The following is a 23650-nucleotide window of genomic DNA, read 5'->3' as shown; positions in this document are numbered from 1 at the left end:
GCAAATTGGTCCTCCAGCTGTTCCTTATATGTACATTTAACTTTTCCAGCCTCTTATTGCTACCTGTCCCAACTTTTTTGGAATGTGTAGCTCTCATGAAATCCAAAATGAGCCAATTCATGACATTTCAAAATGTCTCACTTTCAACATTTGATATGTTATCTATATTCTATTGTGAATAAAATGTAAGTTTATGAGATTTGTAAATTGTTGCATTCCTTTTTTATTCACAATTTGTACAGTGTCCCAACTTTTTTGGAATCGGGTTTGTACTTAATTGTAATAGATTTTTTTTAAACTTACAATTAGACAGATATGTCATATCATGGCAATTTATTGAATTCACTATTCAACCATAGGCAATGTAAGTTTTTTTAATTTTTTTATTTTTTTATTTTTTTTCAAAAAAAGATGAATAAAGATGACTTTTGTTTTACTGACTAAAACAGAATATGAATAAAATGAATAAAAGAAAACATTCCAATGAATAAATATATTTATACACAAGTATTAATTGAATATAAAATGAAACCCCCACATCATCTTACTGCCACCTCAACAGAGCTGTGCCAATCCTGCAGCTGTATTTTGATGAGGCAGTTGACCTCCATAATGACCTCCATCTCTCTCGCCAGTCCATCTTGTCCGTCACTTTAGGCTGGAATTAGGCTGGATTCCGATCATGGGAGGGAAAGGGACATTGAGGTGCTGCTGTTCCTCTTCTGGCTTGGTCATGCGGCTTCTTTCAGGGTGGTGTCTCAGACCTTCGATATCCCCAAGTCCTCTGTGCATGTCATTGTGCACAGAGTGAGCTCTGCAATCATCAGGATTTTGAGGAGGGTGATTGCTTTGCCAACCGGAGATGACCTGGTGGCGGTAGAAGGTTTTGCCCAGCTGGCAGGGTCAGCAGCATTCAGCTCAGCAGTTGGTGCAATCGATGGCTGTCACATCTCCATCCAGCTACAGGCCATCACTGACCACCGTGGGAAATTTATTGACATCTTTGTGGGATATCCTGGGTCCATGAACGATGCCAGGGTGCTGAGGAACAGCCCTGTTTCACTGGCAGCCTTTATTCACCTGCAGGCAAGTGCATCCTTGGGTATGGTGGCTATCCTTGCCTGAGTGAACCCATCTGCCTCATCACCCCATACAGGGAGCCTGTACAGAACCCTGTACAGGCTCGCTATAACAGCAAGCAGTCCCGTGCCCGGAACATCATCGAGAGAGCTTTCGGGATGATGAAAACACGCTGGCGCTCTGTTTTCTTTAAGGCAATAGAAGCAAGCCCTGCCTTCGTGCCCGAGGGTAATAGCATGCTGAGCTGTGCTCCACAATATCGCTCTTAAAAATGGGGACATCATTGAGCCACAGGTTGGGGAAGCCCAAAACCCCGGAACAAGATTAAGAACATGTGCGGGACAATCTAACTGCTGCTGTATCTGCTCCACACATCTGTCTTTCTGCTCTCCATGACTACCAGTGAAACATTCAACAGGTTTATACGTTTGCACAAAGGATTGCTTTATGTTATTTTATTATAGCTTTGTTGTAGTTTTTTCCCCTAAATACGTTATTTGTTTATCAGGTGCAGAGTGTCAATGAATATCGTTTCCTCTATAAAGGCATTCATTTTTTTATTGTGGGGGAGGGAGGAGGTGGGTTGTATCATTTTTGAGTCGTATGGACTACTTTTATGATGGCTGGATGTGCTTTTTTTTTTGGCTTCAAAATCAAAGGTACCATTCACTCCCGTTATAAAGCTTGGGAGAGCCAGGATATTTTTTATTATAACTCTGATTGTGTTAGGCTGAAAAAAAATAAAGTCATATACACTTAGGATGGCTTGAGGGTGAGTAAATTATGGGATCATCTTTTTTTGCAGTGGTGAACATTTTTGGGTGAACTATCCCTTTAACATTTCAAGCATGAAAGCGGTTTGGAATCTGTTGTGAACACATGATGAAAGCAGGTGTTTGTAACTGTTGTTCCAGGTCGTGTTAAACCGGTGGCTCTCAAACAACAGCTGGAAAACATCAGCATTGCCTCTGAGAAAGCTGAAGGACCGAATCTGGGAGATGGAGGAGAGGGAGGCTGAGAGAGAGCAAAAAGCAACAGAGAGGGAGGAGAGATGATGGCCTGCACCTGTCCTAATCAAACACACCTGAAAAATGTAATCAAGTTATTTAGGATTACTTCAAAATTACAGACAGGTGTGTCTGATCACAATTGAAACTCAGGACCTGACTTAAGGTGGGTGCACGCTGATTTATAATCGTCCTTTACGATGGTTGCTTATCAGACTGTACGAACATGATTCTCATGTCACACTGTGTGATCTCAGCTGTCATTTATGTCAGACTGTACAACAGTCAAAAACAGACGAGCATGAAAATTTGTCATCGTCAACCCATACACATTCGATGACTGTAAGCTGCATTACACACGGGACTGAAATGGTGGCTAACAAAGACATCTCTACTGTTAATTTTGATCACAGCTTGTCTTGAAAAACGAAGACAATTTGACATTCATCGTAGAAGAATCACACTGCAGGACTGTGCACCAAATCTTCTGACACTGCCAGAATTTCGTTGGAGGTAAAATTGATCGCAACGGTCATTAACCGGCTGTCTGTGAACATGTCAAACTAGCAATCAAAGACTACAGATTTTAGGCTAGGATTATAGGAATATTTTAGAATTTGTAAAATTTGTCTCAGACGACCAAATCGTGGCCAAAATAGCACAGTGTGAACCAAAAAATAAAGCTATGTTTGTGTTTGTCTTACAACAATCATGATCAGACAATGATCAATTAAATTAACTTACATTAACCTCTCAAGAAAATATAAGAAAATATGTGAAATGTCTGTAATTTACTTTGAATGCCTACAAATAAAATGTTTGTTCTGAATTTTTTGTTTAATTTATTAAAATTATATGGTGACTATAAAAAAAAAAAGTATAAATACATTATACACTTAAAAAAAAATAAGCGGTTTGGAGTATGGGTGCTTGTTCACAGAAATGTATATGTGTGATTGATTTGAGGATGCTTTTCATAAAAAAAAATAATAAATAAATTATTATAAAAAATATATTATAAATTATTATAAAGAAATTTTATTTTTTGGCAATAAACTCAAGAAGGGCAAGATATTGTTCATCCCTTTCCCTGGTCTCCCTCTCTCTCCTTTCTTCTCTCTCAACTGCTTCTCGATGCCTTCTTTCTTAGGTTTCTCTAGCTTCTCGTTCCCTTCTGTCCTCTTGCTCTTGTCTCTCTCTTTCTCTATGCTCCTCCTTCTCCTCAATTTCCCGCCATCGTCTCTCCTCCCTCTCTGTTGCTTCTCGCTCTCTCGCAGCCTCCCTCTCCTCCATCTCCCGGATTAGGTCCTCCACATGTTTTCTTTTTTTTCTAACTGGCTCGGGGCTCGCTAAAGAGGCCACAGCAACATCCGGGCCAGATGATTTCCTTATTGCCATAAGGAAAGGTGGAGTGATGGAGGGTCTGCTCCCAATTGCCTCATCCATGGCAGCACTTCCACGATGCTGCTAAATTATTTTTTATGGTATACTTACTCAAAGCCTTTGATTGCAGCATTCCTCTTTCCAGTGAAGAGGGCTTCATTAGCCACTCTCCACTGGATAAGGTGGCGAGTGTGTTCATCAGTCCCTGCAACACCCAAACAAGATTTAATGTTAGATCTGTCATTTGTGTGTTTAAAAAAAAAAAAAAAGAAAAAAAAACATATGAAGAATTTATCTTTAGTTGTGTAAATCTGTTTATTTAAATTAGTAAAATAAGCATTTATGTGTGTAATGCAAATTGCCGACAAAAGCTTAGGCCAAATCCACCCACATGGCTATCTGATGTGTTTTCATCTGGAAGATGTATTTTATAAGAGTTTCATCTGCCATACTGTCTGAAAAATGTCCTCTGTCAAATGTTAAACGCACATTTAGGAAACGTCTATGTTGCAAATGCACAACAAACGTTTATCAGATGTTTGTACACAGATAAAGCAGTGCTTTCTAGAAAATGATGTTAACAAATCTTGAAAAGTATGTGTGCTTAATGAAGCACGACTGGTTAGCTATATAAAAATGAATCGTTTTACAACATTTATATTTAATATAGCCTATCCATATTTAATATATATTAGTCAGTTGTTAAAAAAGTGAAATTTACATAAAATTAACAGCTTTGCTGTACTTACACTTGAAAACAGCTGCATCTCCATCCTCAGCCATGTTTGAAAATGATGATTCCTCCACATGGGCTCATGGGATATTAAAGTGTCCATCATATGAGCACGATGAATCTGGGCGGGAGCAGTAGGCCATCCGGGGATTTCTCGCCTACTGTTTTATAAATACTGAGGTTTTGGACATACTACAGTTTTCACGTACTGTTTTCTCCTACTATATAGTAGGCAAGCAGGCATATTCGGACGCAACATTAGTATATGCACGTCTACATGTCATGAGAATTAGTACATCACCCTGGTATTTCTCGCCTACTCTTTTATGATTACTGAGGATTCGGACATACTATTTGTTTGCCTACTACTTTTCCCCTACTATGTAGTAGAGAAGTATGCAGTTTTGGATGCAGCCCAGGAGTATACTGGGGTAGTTCAGTGCTTGCTGAGGAAGACACACTTCTCCCCTGCTCCAGATTGAACTCTGTGTTGGACTCTCTGCTTGTTTGCCATGAAGAGACAGTAGTTGTGTGTTAGCCAGACGTGGGTAGTAACAAAGTACATTTACTTCGTTACATTTACTTGAGTATTTTTTGGGAAAATTTTACTTGAGAGTAGATTTAAATGTGGGTACTTAACTTCAGTACATTTCTAATGAAAAATCTGTACTTTTACTTCGGTACGCTGGGCGACGTTCCTCTAGTTACTTTATTTTAATGCAATACTGTACATGTTAAGAAATGCGTAGGTTATTTAAAAGTCTTTTTTTTTTATGAACAATGCCCCATTCACAAATAAATCACTCTTTTGAGTCGATTCTGTTCAAAGACTTGATCAAACAAGTTGGCAAAACTGTCTAAATTTGTTCGCGAATCAGTTTGAATGATTTGTTCAGTTCCTGCATGCGCTGAATCGTCTGAAGCGTTTTCTCACTTGGGGTGGATGATGTGGCAGTGGACCGACAGTCAATTAAAAGTAAATCTGCAAACGCATCCTATTGTTTGCCAGCGATGAAGATTTTTATTAGTTGAACTGCGTATGCTGTCTGAAAAATTCCACAGGTATCGATTTTATTTGATTTAAATTCATATAGCCCTATATTTTACAACCAAATAGATTATTACCCCATGATAACAAAGTATGTAGCATTTCTTTACCTTTTTTTTTTTTTTTTTTTTTTGGACATATATCTTAATTTATACATTAAATAAGCTACCATTGTTTAGAGATTATGAAATGAACACCTGCGGTTGTGCGGTGGTGGCGCCGGCGATCTGTTTGTCTTGAAAATTAATGCCTTTGCGCAGACACAGTTAACCAGTGTCCATCTAAATAATAACATGCTATTATATATACAACATATACTATTATATATACAATATATATATATATATATATATACACACTACTGTTCAAATGTTAGGGGTCGGTAAGATTTTTAATGTTTTTAAAAGAAGTTTCGTCTGCTCACCAAGACTGCATTAGTATAATTAAAAATACTGAAATATTATTACAATTTAAATCAGCTGTTTTCTATGTGAATATATAGTAAAGTGTAATTTATTCCTGTGATCAAAGCTGAATTTTCAGCATCATTACTCCAGTCTTCAGTGTCACATGATCCTTCAGAAATCATAATATGATGATTTGATGCTCAAGAAAGATTTCTGATTATTATCAATGTTAAAAACTGTGTACTTTTTTTCAGGATTCCTTGATGAATAGAAAGTTCAAAAGAACAGCATTTATCTGAAATAGAAAGCTTTTGTAACATTATACACTACTGTTCAAAAGTTTGGGGTCAGTAAGATTTTTTTTTTTTTTAAGAAATGAATACTTTTTTTTCAGTGAGGATGCATTAAATCGATCAAAAGTGACAGTAGAGACATTTATAATGTTACAAAAGATTATTTTTCAAATAAACGCTGTTCTTTTGAACGTTCTATTCATCAAGGAATCCTGAAAATCCTGAAAAAACAATTGTACACAATAAATGTTTCTTGCTTGTGCTTACTGCATCACCTGCGTAAGGATAATGACAGGGAAGAGAAGAGATTGTTGAATAAAGTCATTATTTTTGTTTTGTTTTTGCACACAAAAAGTATTTTCGTTGCTTCATAAAATTAAGGTTGAACCACTGCAGTCAAGGAATGTGACCGTGTCAAGAAACCAGGCACACCACAGCCACATGTATGGAAACTGCCGGAATCGTGCTGTTTAGGGGTTTGTGCACGGACATTTACAGTCTGGAAACATGCCTTTTCATGCAGTGTCTACCAAAAGCGGTCCAACAGTGGTGAACCGACGACAGGGTCATGGGCTGGCCAGTGTGGTCCGATCCAACAGACGAGCTACTGTAGCTCAAATTGCTCAAGAAGTTAATGCTGGTTCTGATAGAAAGGTGTCAGAATACACAGTGCATCACAGTTTGTTGCGTATGGAGCTGCATAGCCACAGACCAGTAAGGGTGCCCATTCTGACCCCTGTCCACCGCCAAAAGCGCCAACAGTGGGCGTGTGAGGATCAGAACTGTACCACAGAGCAATGGAAGTAGGTGGCCTGGTCTGATGAATCACATTTTCTTTTACATCACGTGGATAGCCGGGTGCGTGTGCATCACTTACCTGGGGAGCACATGGCACCAGGATACACTATGGGAAGACGGCAAGCCAGCGGAGGCAGTGTGATGCTTTGGGCAATATTCTGCTGGGTTCCTTTGGATCCTGCCATCCATGTGGTTTTTATTTTGACACGTACCACGTACCACCTACCTAAGCATTTGTTGCAGACAATGTACACCCTTTCATGGAAACGGTATTTCCTGGTGGCTGTGGCCTCTTTTAGCAGGATAATGCACCCTGCCCCAAAGCAAAAATGGTTCAGGAATGGTTTAAGGAGCACAACAACGAGTTTGAGGTGTTGAATTTGCCTACAAAAATTCCCTTAGATCTCAATCCAATCAACCATCTGTGGGATGTGCTGAACAAACAAGTCCTATCCATGGAGGCCCCAACTTGCAACTTACAGGACTTAAAAGGATCTGCTGCCAACATCTTGGTGCCAGATACAACAGAATACCTTCAGGGGTCTAGTGGAGTCCATGCCTCGACGGGTCAGGGCTGTTTTGGCAGTAGAAGGGGGACCAACACAATATTAGGAAAGTGGTCATAATGTTATGCCTGATTGGTGAATTGTATTATAACCCCTGTAACCCATGCGTCATGGGAAAAATGGGGGGGGAATGAATTTTGAGTGTTTGACAAGCTTCTGTATCAACATCTCCACAGGCCTCTTCTTCTTCCAGCCAGTTGGTGTTGTTCTGGACACCATGTCAACAATGCTCTTGTTCCATTGAAAATAAACTGAATGTTCTCATTTTAATCCTGAAAATGTTTGTACATTTACAGAACAGAAGTTGTCCGAACAATGAACATAGTACAATACTACATAGAACAAGTGAATTGACAAAGTAACTCTTTAGATCTTTTTCCCAGCTTCTCTAAATGAGAAGCTATGATTTCCCACATAATCATTTAAGTAACTCTGATTTCATTTGAAATTCATCTGTACCTTCTACATCTCCTCTTCTACTCTACTCATCACTCCATTCCACTGTTCTTCTACCTCTCATTACACCCTTTCTTCACTCCACTACTTTCCCATTCTCTTGCATATTCTTATTCTTTTCTTGCCATTTGTATACTTTACCTTTTATAGTTAAGGAGCTGCAGTTGTTTTTCCTGATATATTAATATTATGGTTGTCTGTATTAACTATTATGAAAACATTTGAAAATTTTGTGGACAGTGTTTTGAGAAAATAATTCACCTGATTTGTAATTTGTATGAAATTAATGAAAACTTACAATCTGCCAATTGCAAAGTGTTCACATATCACTGTGTTAACTGTTTGGAGAACAGTGACCTGAGTTTGGAGAAATGTGTCAAATCTAAACTGTATTGTAATAGCATTTTGTTAATTATTTTAAGAAAAAATATTTACCTCAGAATCTCCAGCTTACAGTGTCCCTTCAGTCCATCAGAAAGAAGCTTCACTCCACAATCCTGCAGATCATTGTTACTCAGGTCCAGCTTTTTCAGGACACAGTTTGAGGATTGTAGAACTGATGAAAAACTCTCACAAGACTGAGCAGTGAGATTGCAGAAGGACAATCTGAACAAGAAAAACAGTAATTGCATACAGAATAATTTCAGCAGTGTGATTTCCAGTAATTAACCAAATGAAAAAAAGAAAAGAAAAAAAGAAAAAAAAAAATATTTGAAATTCAAACCTCAGTGTCTCCAGCTTACAGCTCTTCAGTCCACCAGAAAGAAGATTCACTCCAGAATCCTGCAGGCCATTGTTACTCAGGTCCAGCTCTCTCAGGACAGACTTTGAGGATTGTAGAGCTGAAGACAAACTTTCACAGGACTGAGCAGTGAGATTACACCCACGTAGCCTGTGTAGAGAACAAAACAAACAGTGATATCAATGTGTCAGGTAGGGTTTATAATCTGGACTAGCACGTTTGTGCTAAATACACTGTAATGAGACTTTAGCCATTAAAAAGTTATGAGGAACTTAAATAAGCAAAAATGTCAGGGCATGTCAAAACATCTACAAGGCCCAAAAATGCCTCAGGGTCAACTCCTGAGGGTTAGGTTTATAACTCATCTGTGCATTTGTGCTCAGCACTGCAGCAAATCATACATGAATGCTACGGATTCAGTTCAACTCACTAACTCAATGATCTGCGTGATTGTGTCGTGAATTATGTGTAATCAGTCCAATGGCGTGACGGAACGTCATAGGCGGGTGACGTCACAGACTAGGAAACTATAAAGTAGGGATGCACCGATACCAGTATCGGTATCGGGCCCGATACCAAGCTCGTGTACTTGCACTCATACTCATAAAAATACCCCCGATACCAAAGACGGATACCTCACGTGACTTAAGTGACAGAATCTTCCGTGCACAGAGACACCGGTGGCAGCAGCAGAAACAATGTCAGCCTCACAGGTGTGGAAATACTTTAAAATTAATGATGACAACACACACATTGCGAACTGCATGCTTTCAATCACAATTCGTTATCGATCAGTGAAGGCTGGTTAGGCGGAATCGTGCTGAATGACACAGACCAGAAGCGCTTTCTCTCTCGCACGCGCTCTCTCTCTCTTTCTTGCGCACAATCCCAGTTCTCTCAGACAGCGCACGATCAGTTCTCCTCGCGCCTGAATGGTCAAATGCACACATAGTTGTCAAAATGTCCATCGTGTGGAGTATCTCACGTAAATACAGTCGGTTATGGCTTAAGTGGACGTAAACATTTGGATGAAAACAAGATATGTGTCAGTATCCATGGATTCAGTCTTAAAGGGACTGTAGCCTATATTTGTCATTAATGTTAATAAAACAACAAAAGATGTTAAATAAATGTATACATGGTAAATAAACTTATTGTATCTGAAAAACAAGTTTATTTAATTTGTATCTCTATAGTATTTGTTGTATTGTTTGTAAATTTCTTTTTATATAACAACAATTATATATTTTGGTAATTATGCCCTTTGAAGGTTATTGGACACTGTGAAATTTTTGTTCTTTAAGTTTGTGACAAACACATAAAAATGATTACTTTTTTCATTAGAGTAATAACAAAGAATCTGTCCTTCATTCATTAGTCTCACTGTGTTCTGCTTGGAAACTGCAACATCACCAAAAAGAGAGAGAGAGAGAGGGAGAAATTAATAAATGTATAGGCATCGGTATCGGTATAGGTGAGTACCAGAAAAAAAGTATCGGTACTTGTACTCAGTCCTTAAAAAATGGTATCCGTGCATCCCTACTATAAAGCATACCCAGAACAAAGAATGCTAGCTTCTGATAGGATGAAGCAAGGCGCTCACAGGCATGCAGGAAGTATGGCAAGGTGACGCAGCATCTTGTTCCCTATTCAGGGAACCAGGGTTACATACGTAACCTGAGACGTTCCCTTTCATGGGAACCTCTGTGGGAACCTCATACCCATGACATCATAGTACCAAATGCCTGTCTGTAGAATAGTCAGGATGAAAGTACCACATACCTGGAGTGAAGCCCAAATCCAGGTTATAAAACCTGACAAAGGTGTGCGGTGAGGACCAGCCTGCCACATCACAAATGTCATGAAGGGAAACTCCCGAAATTAAAGCTTTAGAAGCAGCCATACTCCTAGTAGAACATGCCCAGACAGACAAAGGTGAGGGCTGTCCGGTAGACTCATAAGTGAGTGAGACAGCCTCAACTACCCACTTGCTCATTCTCTGCTTAGATGTGGGACACCCTCTCCTGGATGACCCGAAACAGACAAACAGTTGCTCTGACTTTCGCCACAGGTCTGCTCGTTTGCTCGCCATTATATTATATATTTATTGTGCTTTGACAGACAACAATAAACATGACAGACAGAGTTACACAGAGCGCAGACTGAAGACACACTAGCTAGCGTTTTTTGTTTTGGGTATGCTTTATAGTTTCCTGGTCCATGACGTCACCCGCCTATGGCGCTCTGTCACGCCATTGGACTGATTACTCATGTGCTTCATGACGCAATCACGCAGAGGTGTTCCCACAGTATCTCAACGCAGCTCGAGTTCTCATGAAAGGAAACTGCATTAAAAAATTCCAGGTTTCACAATAGAGGTGTGAATGTTCACTTGCCTCACGATGTGATTTGATTACAATTCAAAGGGTAGCGATTCAATTATAAAGCAAATCACGATACGTCTTTTCCTCCAATTCTTAATAATAATTATTATACTAATAATCACAATATAGTTATTTGTGTTATTTTATGTTATTAAAAATGAGAACAAAGATGCAAATAACAAACAGTATAACAAACACAATATACAGGTGCATCTCAATAAATTAGAATGACATGGAAAAGTTAATTTATTTCAGTAATTCAACTCAAATTGTGGAACTCGTTCTTTTAATTGCGATGATTTTGGCTCACATTTAACAAAAACCCACCAATTCAATATCTCAACAAATTAGAATACTTCATAAGACCAAAATGAGTTGTTGGCCTTCTGGAAAGTATGTTAATTTACTGTATATGTACTCAATACTTGGTAGGGGCTCCTTTTGCTTTAAGTACTGCACCAATGCAGCGTGGCATGGAGGCAATCAGCCTGTGGCGCTGCTCAGGTGTAATGGAAGCCCAGGTTGCTTTGATAGCGGCCTTCAGCTCATCTGCATTGTTGGGTCTTGTGTCTCTCATCTTCCTCTTGACAATACTCCATAGATTCTCTATGGGGTTCAGGTCAGGCGAGTTTGCTGGCCAATCAAGCACATGGTCACTGAACCAGCTTTTGGTACCTTTGGCAGTGTGGGCAGGTGCCAAATCCTGCTGGAAAATAAAATCAGCAGAAGGAAGCATGAAGTGCTCTAAAATTTCCTGGTAAGATGGCTGCGTTGACTGTGGACTTCAGAAAACACAGTGGACCAACACCAGCAGATGACATGGCAGCCCAAATCATCACTGACTGTGGAAACTTCACACTGGACTTCAAGCAACATGGTTTCTGTGCCTCTCCACTCTTCCTCCAGACTCTGGGACCTTGATTTCCAAATGAAATGCAAAATTTACTTTCATCTGAAAAGAGCACTTTGGACCACTGAGCAACAGTCCAGTTCATTTTCTCCTTAGCCCAGATAACACGCTTCCGACGTTGTCTTTGGTTCAGAAGTGGCTTAGTACATGTAATGTGACAGTTGTAGCCCATTTCCTGAAGACGTCTGTGTGCGTTTCAGCAGTGACCCTCTGTGGCTTACCCTCATTGTAGAGGGTCTTGATGATCATCTTCTGCACAACTGTCAAGTCAGCAGACTTCCCCATGACTGCTGTTGGGATTACTGACCTAAACCTAGTATTTATACCCTGAGAATGGTAATTTAACCCTTAAAGACCTAGAGCATTTTTGGGGCTCCTGACTCGCCTGCACTTTTCTCCATTCTAGCAGTCAGCATTAAGTGCCATATATCAAGGACAACTTGAAGGTTCAGTTTAGCTCATTTAAAGTGCCAATTTTACATTTATTTTGTCTGAGAATGGATAAAATTCCCAGAATTTCAAAAAAACACCAGCAAAAATCTAGTGTTTTTCACTGTAAACTCACACAAAACCTCATTAAGTTTGATTTTTTTTTTCTTTTAAAAAGTTATATTTGATGAAATTTTGTCTAAATGTAACAATATCTAAGCAAGTTATAGCCATTTGTTACAATATTACTCTAGATAAAACTACAATATTACTCTTTAGGGATAAACAAGTGTACTTTATTTATTGATAATGTGTGTCCAAAAAAGACTAGGGAGTAAAATTAATACAAAAAAAAAAAAAGTTATACAACAGAACACTAAAGCAAAAGTGACTTATTAGAGAAATATATTTTCAATCTGAACATGAATAAAAACAAATAGTGTTGCAAGGAATGAAAACAATTATGAAAATTGTCTTGTGCAACGAAAATAAAAACAGTGCAAAGGTTTCTTCACAAAATACACACAAAATGAGAGAAAAATAAGTATTTAGATAATATAACAACTAAACAGAGCAGTCATGTGGCTGTACTCCTCACTGAACGCGTCACATTTGATTGCACCGGTTCACTGCGTAGAGACACGTTTGAAAACATAAATTGCAATAACTTATCCGATGTGAAACTGTTTTATCCTCATCTTGTGAAAACCGAAATTGAAACATCAGATGCAAGTGCTTTGCTTACGAAGGACATACGCAACTTTTTTAAAATAATAATTCCTATAATAAGAGTACTTTATTTACAATAAAAATGTACAATAAAATGAACATTAATAAGTATCCCTAGTGAAAAAAATAGTATACTTAAGCACAATTTATTTGTATGTACTTTAGTATAACTAAATGTACTTGTGGCATGCTATAAATTGAAATACTTAAAGTCTGCTAAATTGGAACAACTAATTTTGTACTAAATGCATTTTAGTTTCCAAAAGCAGTGCTGAAGTTCAACTAAAGTTGTATTAAATATACTTGTTTGTGCTAAAGTGGAACTATTCCAAGTATACTTAAGTACACTTTAAATATACTCTTGTATTTAAGTTTTGAAATGCATAATTCACTCAGCATAAACTTTAAATGTATTTTGGTGACATTAGAATTGCAATTCAATTACATTGTAAGAGTGCTGAACATACATTGCTCCTGTCTGCCTCGCTGCTCGCTGCTCAGATTGGTTTGCGTCTGTAACTCCGTATAGCTTTGTTTTGAATCTCTTACTTTTATTCATTGTTGCTTATTTTTTTATTACCTTATATGTAATATTGCCTACCACACTAATCTGACGTCGCTAGCTTGTAATCTTTGAATCTAAATCGCTGTTACAACGCATTTGCATTTGCAGCGCTAGCTTGTTAACTTGTTAACAGTCTCTCGCGCGCTCCTTTTTCAACGCGTTCTTCAAACAGCTGTGGTAAGTCGGATCAGTCTACAAACACGGTGAGTCATGTCATCCTCTCCCAGCATTGCTACCTGTTCCATTTGCCACATGTTTACCATAGCTCTCTCTGTCAGCGACGAGGGATTTACATGTCATAAATGTAGGGAAATAGTCAGGCTGACAGAGAGAATCTCAGAATTAGAGACACGCATCCAAACTTTAATCGAGGATAGTAAGAATGCAAGGGCTTCAGATACTGTTTTGGATGCGACTAGCTTAGTGAACTCTGTACATTGTTCGGTTCCGGCTGTAGAGCCCGCGCAGCAGGGCACTTGGGTAACGGTGAGGCGGCCTAGCCGCGGAAAACACCACTCTTCCGTTCCAATAAGAACATCAAACAGGTTCTCCCCACTCAGTGATACACCCACTGAGAATCCTGAAGAAAGTACCCTAGTTATTGGCGATTCTATTACACGGAACGTGAAAATAGAGACACAAGCCACCATAGTCACATGTTTGCCGGGAGCCAGAGCACCTGACATCAAAGCAAATTTAAAAGTGCTGGCTAATGCTAATCGTAAATACTCTAAGATTATTATTCACGTCGGCACTAATGATGTTCGACTTCACCAGTCGGAGATCACTAAAATTAACATTAAAGAGGTATGTGAACTCGCAAGTACAATGTCAGGAGAAGTAATTTGCTCTGGCCCCCTTCCTGTTCGTCGGAGTGATGAGATAGTTAGCAGATTATCATCACTCAATGGCTGGCTGTCTAAGTGGTGTCCGCAAAATAATATAGGTTTCATAGACAATTGGAAAAGTTTTTGGGGCAGACCTGACCTGTTAAAAAGAGATGGTATTCATCCCTCCCGGGATGGTGCTGCTCTTCTCTCTAGTAATATGGCACATAGTCTTAGAACTGAAACATGACAAACTGGGGCCCAGGTCAGAAAGCAGACAGACTGGCTAACCCGACCGTCTGCTAGCTGCCTCACGTTACAGAAGTCAGAAAATTCAGATAACTCCCAACACATAGAAACTCTTACACCTAGATATTTTCAAATAGAGACTGTGTCTGTACCCCGAATTAGTAAAAACAAAAAACTTCCAAACCCATTTAATGGTAAAAATTTAATTGATGTTCAACAAATAAAAAATAGAGATAATAATGCTAAACAAATGATAAAACTCGGGTTGTTAAATATTAGATCCCTTTCTTCAAAATCACTTATTGTTAATGATATTATCAAAGATAATAATCTAGATGTGCTGTGTTTGACAGAAACCTGGCTAAAACCGGACCATTACATTACTTTAAATGAGTCTAGTCCTCAAGGTTATGATTATCGACACAATGCCCGTCAGAAAGGCAAAGGGGGAGGTGTTGCTGTAATCTATAGTAATATTTACAGTATTAGTCAGAAGTCTTTCAAATATAATTCCTTCGAAACTATGGTACTTTACGTAACATTATGTAAGTTGACATTTGTGCTGGCTACTGTATACAGGCCACCAGGACACAATACAGACTTTCTATCAGAGTTAGTCCTAGCTGCAGATAAAGTCCTTGTTGTTGGTGATTTTAATATTCATGTAGATAATAAAAAAGATGCATTAGGATTGGCATTTGCAGATATTCTAAACTCTATTGGTGTTAGACAACATGTGTCAGGACCCACTCATTGTCGTAATCATACTTTAGATCTAATATTGTCACATGGAATCGATATTGATGCTGTTGAAATTCTGCAGCAGAGTGACGACATCTCAGATCATTATCTAGTCTCGTGTATACTACATTTAGTCAAGGCGGCTAAACTGCCTCCATGCCATAAATATGGTAGAACCATCACTTCTACCACTAAAGATTGCTTTATAAATAATCTTCCTGATCATTTTCATCGCCTTAGCATACCAGACAGCTTAGAAGACCTCGATGTTGCAACAGAAACTATTGCCTCTGTCTTTTCCAGCACATTAGACTCAGTTGCTCCTTTGCGTTTAAAAAAGATTAAGGAAATTAATCCAATGCCATGGTACAATGAGCACACTCGGGCCCTAAAGTTAGCAGCCAGAAAAATGGAGCGCAGCTGGAAGAAATCAAAACTAGAAGTATTTCGTGGAGAGAGAGAATGATTGAGTACAGAAAGGCCTTAAAACCTGCTAGATCTGACTATTTTTCAAAACTCTTAGAAGAAAATAAACACAACCATAGGTATTTATTTGATACAGTGGCTAAATTAACAAGAAATAAAGCTTCAACTTCTGATGTTTCCAAAGAGCACAGCAGTAATGACTTTATGAACTTCTTTACTTGCAAGATTGATAATATTAGAGAAAAAATAATAACCATGCAACCGTCTACTACAGTGTCGTGTCAGATAGTGCATTGTAGTGTCCCTGAGGAAAAATTCAATTCATTTACTGCTTTAGGAGAGGAAGAATTGTCTAAACTTGTTAAATCATCAAAATCAACATGTATGTTAGACCCTATACCGACTAAGCTATTGAAAGAAATACTTCCAGAGGTCATAGATCCTCTTCTCAATATCGTCAATTCATCTTTATCATTAGGATACGTACCAAAAACTTTTAAGCTGATCTTAAAAACTACAGGCCGATCTCAAATCTCACTTTTCTGTCAAAAATACTAGAAAAGGCAGTATCATCACAACTATGTTCCTTTTTAGAAAGAAATGGTATCTGTGAGGATTTCCAGTCAGGATTTAGACCGTACCATAGTACTGAGACTGCTCTCATTAGAGTTACTAATGATTTGCTCTTATCATCAGATCGTGGTTGTATCTCTCTATTAGTGTTACTGGATCTTAGTGCAGCATTTGACACTATTGATCACAATATTCTTTTAAATAGACTCGAAAATTATGTTGGCATTAGTGGAATTGCATTGTCATGGTTCAAATCATACTTATTTGACCGTTATCAGTTTGTAGTAGTAAACGAAGACATGTCATATCGATCACAAGTTCAATATGGAGAACCACAAGGCTCAGTACTAGGGGACCGTTGCTGTTCACTCTGTACATGCTACCCTTGGGAGATATCATTAGGAAGCATGGCGTTAGTTTTCACTGTTACGCTGATGATACTCAGCTCTATATTTCTTCGCGCCCTGACGAAACTTACCAATTCACAAAATTAACGGAATGCATAGCTGATATAAAAAATTGGATGACCAGTAATTTCCTACTACTAAATTCAGAAAAAACAGAGATTCTAATTTTTGGACCAAAAACTTCTTCACGTAATAACCTAGAATATTGTCTAACACTTGATGGCTGCTCTGTTAAGTCTTCGTCGTCAGTTAGGAACCTGGGTGTGCTCTTTGATACCAATCTTTCATTTGAAGGCCATGTTACTAGCATCTGTAAAACCGCATTCTTCCATCTTAAAAATATATCTAAACTACGACATATGCTCTCAATGAAAAATGCAGAACAGTTAGTTCATGCGTTCATGACCTCAAGGCTAGATTACTGTAATGCTCTACTGGGTGGTTGTTCTGCTCGCCTGATAAATAAACTACAGCTCGTACAAAATGCAGCAGCTAGAGTTCTTACTAGAACCAGGAAGTATGACCATATTAGCCCAGTTCTGTCAACACTGCATTGGTTTCCTGTTAAACATCGTATAGATTTTAAAATCTTGCTAATTACTTACAAAGCACTAAATGGTTTAGCTCCCCAGTACCTGAGCGAGCTCCTAATTCATTATAGTCCTTCACGTCTATTGCGATCTCAGAATTCAGGCCAGCTGATAATACCTAGAATATCAAAATCAACTGCAGGTGGTAGATCCTTCTCCTATTTGGCACCTAAACTCTGGAACAATCTTCCTAGCATTGTTCGGGAAGCAGACACACTCTGTCAGTTTAAATCTAGACTAAAAACGCATCTCTTTAACCTGGCATACACATAACACATAACCAATTTATATTTTCAAATCCGTTAAAGGATTATTAGGCTGCATAAATTAGGTCAGCTGGAACCGGGAACACTTCCTATAACACCTGATGTACTCGTTACATCAGAAGAAGAATGGCATCTACGCTAATAGTAGTCTTTCTGTTTATCCCGAGGTTCACCGTAGTCAACCGGATCCGGGCCGTATCCAGGTGAGACCAAGGACCTGTACCTTAACACGACCACAACGCAGCCCTGACGTATCAGCAGAGATTGAGTCAACTAGATCATCCACTGTAAGGGCCTCATCGACACGACAGCCATGACACAGTTCCTCAACAACCGTCCATACCAGCGTGATCCTCAATACGATCCTCAATTGGATGGAACTGAAATAAATACTTTTAATGTTGCGATCCTATTGGACTTATGATAGCAACCTGAATTGTAACAAAGCACTGTTGGCCAGAGGAGAACTGGCACCCCGACTAAGCCTGGTTTCTCCCAAGGTTTTTTTCTCCATTTTAACACCAATTTGCCACTTGTCTGCCACCTAATGTCACCTGATGGAGTTTGGGTTCCTTGCCGCTGTCGCCTCTGGCTTGCTTAGTTGGGGACACTTGACTTGACATTTGATATTCAACAGTGCTTTGATCTGCCTGCATTGACACTATTCTTTAAGAGCTGCTGTGCAGCCAAACAATGTACCAGTTATCAATGTAAAGCTGCTTTGACACAACCTACATTGTAAAAAGCGCTATATAAATAAAGGTGACTTGACTTGACTTGACATTAATATTATCATTAACAAACAAACTTTTAGTGATTTTAAAACACATTGCAATGGCATTCCAAGGTAACATGTAGTGTGCTAATGGCATCATTATAGTGTGCTTCAAATAGGCTACAATAAAGTAATCTTTATAAATAAAGTTAGAGCTTTAGAATATGCCTTTTACAGACAGCCCAGTATACCAGTAACTTACCTATCCAGTGAACATCAGTGAGACAATGGGAACAGATGTATATGTATATTGAATACAGGATCCAGTACGGGCTGGAATCAAACCCGGTTCACGTGGGCCGCTGTCGCACAAGAGCACTCGGCTGACCTGTTGCACCACCACGCAGATATAAACTACGCTAAACCGGTGTCACTTTGTCTTCTCTATATACTGTTACAAGTACAGCTATAAGCACACAGACATTATTAATGACAACTATTAATGACAGCACAAATTATATGGATTAAAAGACTGTGAATCGCCGACAAAATTATTAACAGTAAGTGGTGCGTGAAAATAAATGTGAAACGGCCTGTTGATCTTTTCACTAAAGATTTATATTACAGCTGTGGCATGTTGTAGCTATAGTTTCTGTGTTGCTATTTTTCATAAAAGAAAGAAAAAATAGTCTTACCTGTAATTATATCCTTATTGTAACAAATGCTATAGTTAACAATTACAAGAACAATGTTATTTTAAGGCAGAGTACAAGTTAGAAAGAGCTTTAAAATATGGACCTTCTTGAATTTTTGACTAAACAATTGGTTTTGTTTAAGAATGTATGAATATGAATATTTGATTACTGTACTGTATTTTTCTATTATATTTACATTTGCATAATAAATCATTTGCTAGTGCTAGCTACAGCCATGGGAGCTCTGACTAAATACTGATTCCTAGTGGTCAAAAGAAATAGCAAAAGTAATAGTTCATTATTATTAAATTGCAGACAAAGATTTTGGATAGCTAGACTGACTTGTATGTTTGGTGTGGAATGGGTGCAGTAGGGGCCCCAATCTCAAATTCTTTCATAGGGCCCAAAATTGCTAGCACCGCCCCTGCTGTTGCTATAAAACACGAACGTGCATTACACTTTAAGCTGTTGAAGAATTAAAACCATTAGAAGCAACATTAAATATCAAGAATGTTTTGCTTCCCTTTTACCTGACATGAATTGTCATTAACGCAACATGAAGCGATTGCATAAACTGGCCCATTAGTTTTATTCTTGTGCACGCACTAAAACACAGATCGTTCCGTTCATTGGTGGAAAAATGTGAACGTGCAGAACTGCTTGTGTTTCTGTGTGTGCGGATGAAATATAATCATCCGTAACATTCCTCTGCCGATTGTCTCTGCGCGCTTCATCTCTCAATGCACAATGCATATTTCTAAATATTAAGCCTAAAATGTCTAAGCTTATTAGTAAGGATTAGTATGATCACTGTATAATTTGAATGCAAGATATATATACTTGTACTAAAGTATACTTGCAATAGTTCCACTTTAGCATAATCAAGTATATCTTTAGTTGGACCTCAACACAAAAATACTTGTTACAGTTTAGCAGACTTTTAGTATACTAAATTGGTATACTTAAAGTACAATTGCAGGGTATTTATATTAAGCACATGCAAATGTAAATGCAATTGTAGTACACTTAGAATAAATTAAATGTATTTAAAATAGATTTTAGTATATTTATTTCTCACTAGGGATGATAGGCCTATTTAATTAATTTTAAAAAAATTGTTTTGTATTTATGCATTGATACAAAATTGTTCACTTAGCATTGTGATGCAAATGCGATTATATTCTGCAGCTCTATTGTCCAGGATGTTTGGGAACACTGATTGTTTTCTTATCAAGTTTTTTTGAGTATGCATTGCCTGCCTTGTGTCCTTGGGAAAAAAATGTCATTGATACATTAATACTGCAATATACAGTGGTGTGAAAAAAGTGCTTGCCCCATTCCTGTTTTTTTTTTTTTTTTTTTTTTTGCATGTTTGTCACACTTTTAATGTTTTAGATCAGCAAACAAATTTAAATATGAATCAAAGATAAAACAAGTAAACACAACATGCAGTTTTTAAATTAAGGTTTTTATTATGAAGGGAAAACAAAATCCAAACCCACATGGCCCTGTGTGAAAAAGTGCTTGCCCCCTGCTGTTAAAACATAACTTAACTGTGGTTTATCACACCTGAGTTCAGTTTCTCTAGCCACACCCAGGCCTGATTACTGCCACACCTGTTCGCAATCAAAAAATCACTTAAATAGGACCTGCTTGACAAAGTGAAGTAGACCAAAACATCCTCAAAAGCTACACATGATGTTGAGATCCAAAGAAATTCAGGAACAAATGAGAAAGAAAGTAATTGAGATCTATCAGTCTGGAAAAGGTTATAAAGCCATTTCTAAAGCTTTGGGACTCCAGCAAACCACAGTGAGAGCCATTATCCACAAATGGCGAAAACATGGAACAGTGGTGAACCTTTCCAGGAGTGGCCGGCCGACCGGAATTACCCCAAGAGCACAGCGATGACTCATCCAAGGGGTCACAAAAGACCCCACAACAACATCCAAAGAACTGCAGGCCTCACTTGCCTCAGTTAAGGTCAGTGTTCATGACTCCACCATAAGAAAGACACTGATCAAAAAGAGTTCCAAGACGAAAACCGCTGCTGAGCAAAAAGAACATAAAGGCTCGTCTCAGTTTTGCCAGAAAACATCTTGATGATCCCCAAGACTTCTGGGAAAATTCTCTGTGGACTGGCGAGACAAAAGTTGAATGCTTTGGAAGGTGTGTGTCCCATTACACCTAGCGTAAAGTAACACAGCATTTCAGAAAAAGAACATCATACCAACAGTATAAAATGGTCGGTGGTAATGTGATGGTCTGGGGCTGTTTTGCTGCTTCAGGACCTGGAAGACTTGCTGTGATAAATGAAACCATGAATTCTGCTGTCTACCAAAAAATCCTGAAGGACAATGTCTGGCCATCTGTTCGTGACCTCAAGCTGAAGTGAACTTGGGTTCTGCAGCAGGACAATGATCCAAAACACGCCAGCAAGTCCACCTCTGAATGGCTGAAGAAAAACAAAATGAAGACTTTGGAGTGGCCTAGTCAAAGTCCTGACCTCAATCCTATTGAGATGCTGTGGCATGACCTTAAAAAGGCAGTACATGCTCAAGAACCCTCCAATGTGGCTGAATTACAACAATTCTGCAAAGATGAGTGAGTCAAAATTCCTCCACAGCGCTGTAACAGACTCATTGCAAGTTATCGCAAATGCTTGATTGCAGTTGTTGCTGCTAAGGGTGGCCCGAATTATTAGGTTTAGGGGCAAGCACTTTTTCACACAGGGCTATGTGGGTTTGGATTTTGTTTTCCCTTCATAATAAAAACCTTCATTTGAAAACTGCATGTTGTTTTTACTTGTGTTATCTTTGATTCATATTTAAATTTGTTTGATGATCTGAAACATTAAAGTGTGACAAACATGCAAAAAAATAAAAATCAGGAAGGGGGCAAGCACTTTTTCACACCACTGCAGATGGGAAAATATCTGCTAGTCATAATTATGAAACAGCAATTCATCCACATATCTGAACATAATAAATGAGCAAATGTGAATGCCAAACCTCAGTATGTTCAGTTGACAGTGTGAACTCTTCAGTCCATCAGAGAGCAGCTTCATTCCTAGATCCATCAGGTGATTGCTACTCAGGTCCAACTCTCTCAGATGGCAGTTTGATGATTGTAGAACTGAAGATACAGTTTCACAGCATGTTTTATCAAGACCACAACTGTCAAACCTGCCAAAACAGAACATTTACCCAGATTATTTTCGGATGTTCAGAGTTTTCCAATAACACATTTTACCCTTCGTAATCAGGACAGCCAGTATTTTTATATTCAATTGTTGTAGAATAAATCCTTTACAGGGCTTGAAATTAACTTTTTTACTTGGTAGGACTGGTGCTCCCAACTTCAAAAAGTTAGGAGCACCAGCAAAAATTTAGAAGCACCACAACTAAAAAACCTTGTCATTCGTTTGTCCAAATAAAAAAGTTGCTTGTCTGGAAAAAAAATAGATTTTTGTGTAGTAAATATAATTTACTGAAGCAACATTCTCATCAGTGTTCACTCAGCTTTGACATTTAAATCTGCATATTTGTGGTATTTACCCCAAGGACATTTTTTTTTTTACTTTTATAAAGGTTTTTTCCCCTAATCTCATTAAATGCTTCATCTTTCATTTTAAATTCTTATATTTGATCAATAAATGCAATTAGAATAATAAGATACTATAGGGCTGTTACCAGTCAAATTAAATAATTTTCACTGAAAAATTACAACTGCATTAAGTAATGTTATGAGATTGTTTTAAACATTAAACTTAACAGCCAGTAGGTGGCAGCAGGTGAACATGTAAATGAGTGAGTAATTGAGTCATTCATTGAAACGATTAGTTTGAATGGATGATTCATTCAATAATGACGCAATGAATGCAATTCAGTAATGAAAGAAAACATCTCAGGTTACTGTAACCATGGTTCCCTGAGAGGGGAACGAGACGCTGCGTCACCATGGCAACGTTTTGGGGAACGAATACCCTCATCGCCATACTGACAGAATGCCTGATGTGAAGCAAAAATGGCACAAACTAGGACATAAGTAACTGAGAGCCTGGTGTGGCCGACAGGTCCAAACTATAGGACCTTATGAAGGTGTGTGGGGAAGACCAACCCGCCGCATCACAAATATCTTGGAGGGAGGCCCCCGACCATAGTGCAAAGGATGATGCCATACTCCGTGTGGAATGGGCCCTAAGAGGCAGAGGTGAAGGCAACCCACGCACCTCATATGCCGTGGATATGGCCTCTACAATCCACCTGCTGATGGTAGGTTTAGTAGCCGGGCAACCCTTTTTTGGGGGCCTGAAGCATACTAGCAGTTGATCTGATTTTCTCCATTGAGAGGTCTTTCTGACATAGACCTGGAGGGCTCTGACCGGACAGAGCGACTGCAGCCTCGCGCATTCAGCCGACGTTAGAGGAGGATGGAAGGCCTGGAGGACTGTGGACCTAGCCACATTAGTGGGTACTTTAGGTTTGTAACCCGGTCTAGGGTGCAGGATAGCTTTAACACCGCCAGGGGCAAACTCCAAACAAGATGGAGCCACAGAGAGAGCTTGTAAGTCCCCAACTCTTTTGAGGGACGTAATAGCCAACAAAAACGCCATCTTAAGTGTGACAAAT

General features: G+C 38.6%; 1 protein-coding gene across 10 annotated transcripts in view; it reads right to left on the bottom strand.

Moving 5' to 3' along the window:
* Positions 1 to 23650, bottom strand: part of LOC127508736 (stonustoxin subunit alpha-like) — a 553058-nt gene that overhangs the window by 124940 nt on the left and 404468 nt on the right. Inside the window, exons 6-8 of one of the 10 annotated variants that reach the window (XM_051887040.1) lie at positions 22031 to 22204; positions 8496 to 8663; positions 8207 to 8377 (exon numbers count right to left, since the gene is read on the bottom strand). The exons of the other annotated variants lie outside the window; for them this stretch is intronic. Coding sequence (XP_051743000.1) covers positions 8207 to 8377; positions 8496 to 8663; positions 22031 to 22204 — 513 coding nt within the window. The remainder of the gene's footprint in view (positions 1 to 8206; positions 8378 to 8495; positions 8664 to 22030; positions 22205 to 23650) is intronic. 10 annotated transcript variants of the gene reach the window in all.

The sequence above is a fragment of the Ctenopharyngodon idella genome, chromosome 3 (genome assembly GCF_019924925.1).
Source record: "Ctenopharyngodon idella isolate HZGC_01 chromosome 3, HZGC01, whole genome shotgun sequence".
Taxonomy (NCBI): domain Eukaryota; kingdom Metazoa; phylum Chordata; class Actinopteri; order Cypriniformes; family Xenocyprididae; genus Ctenopharyngodon; species Ctenopharyngodon idella.
This window is presented reverse-complemented; position numbering and strand designations above follow the sequence as displayed.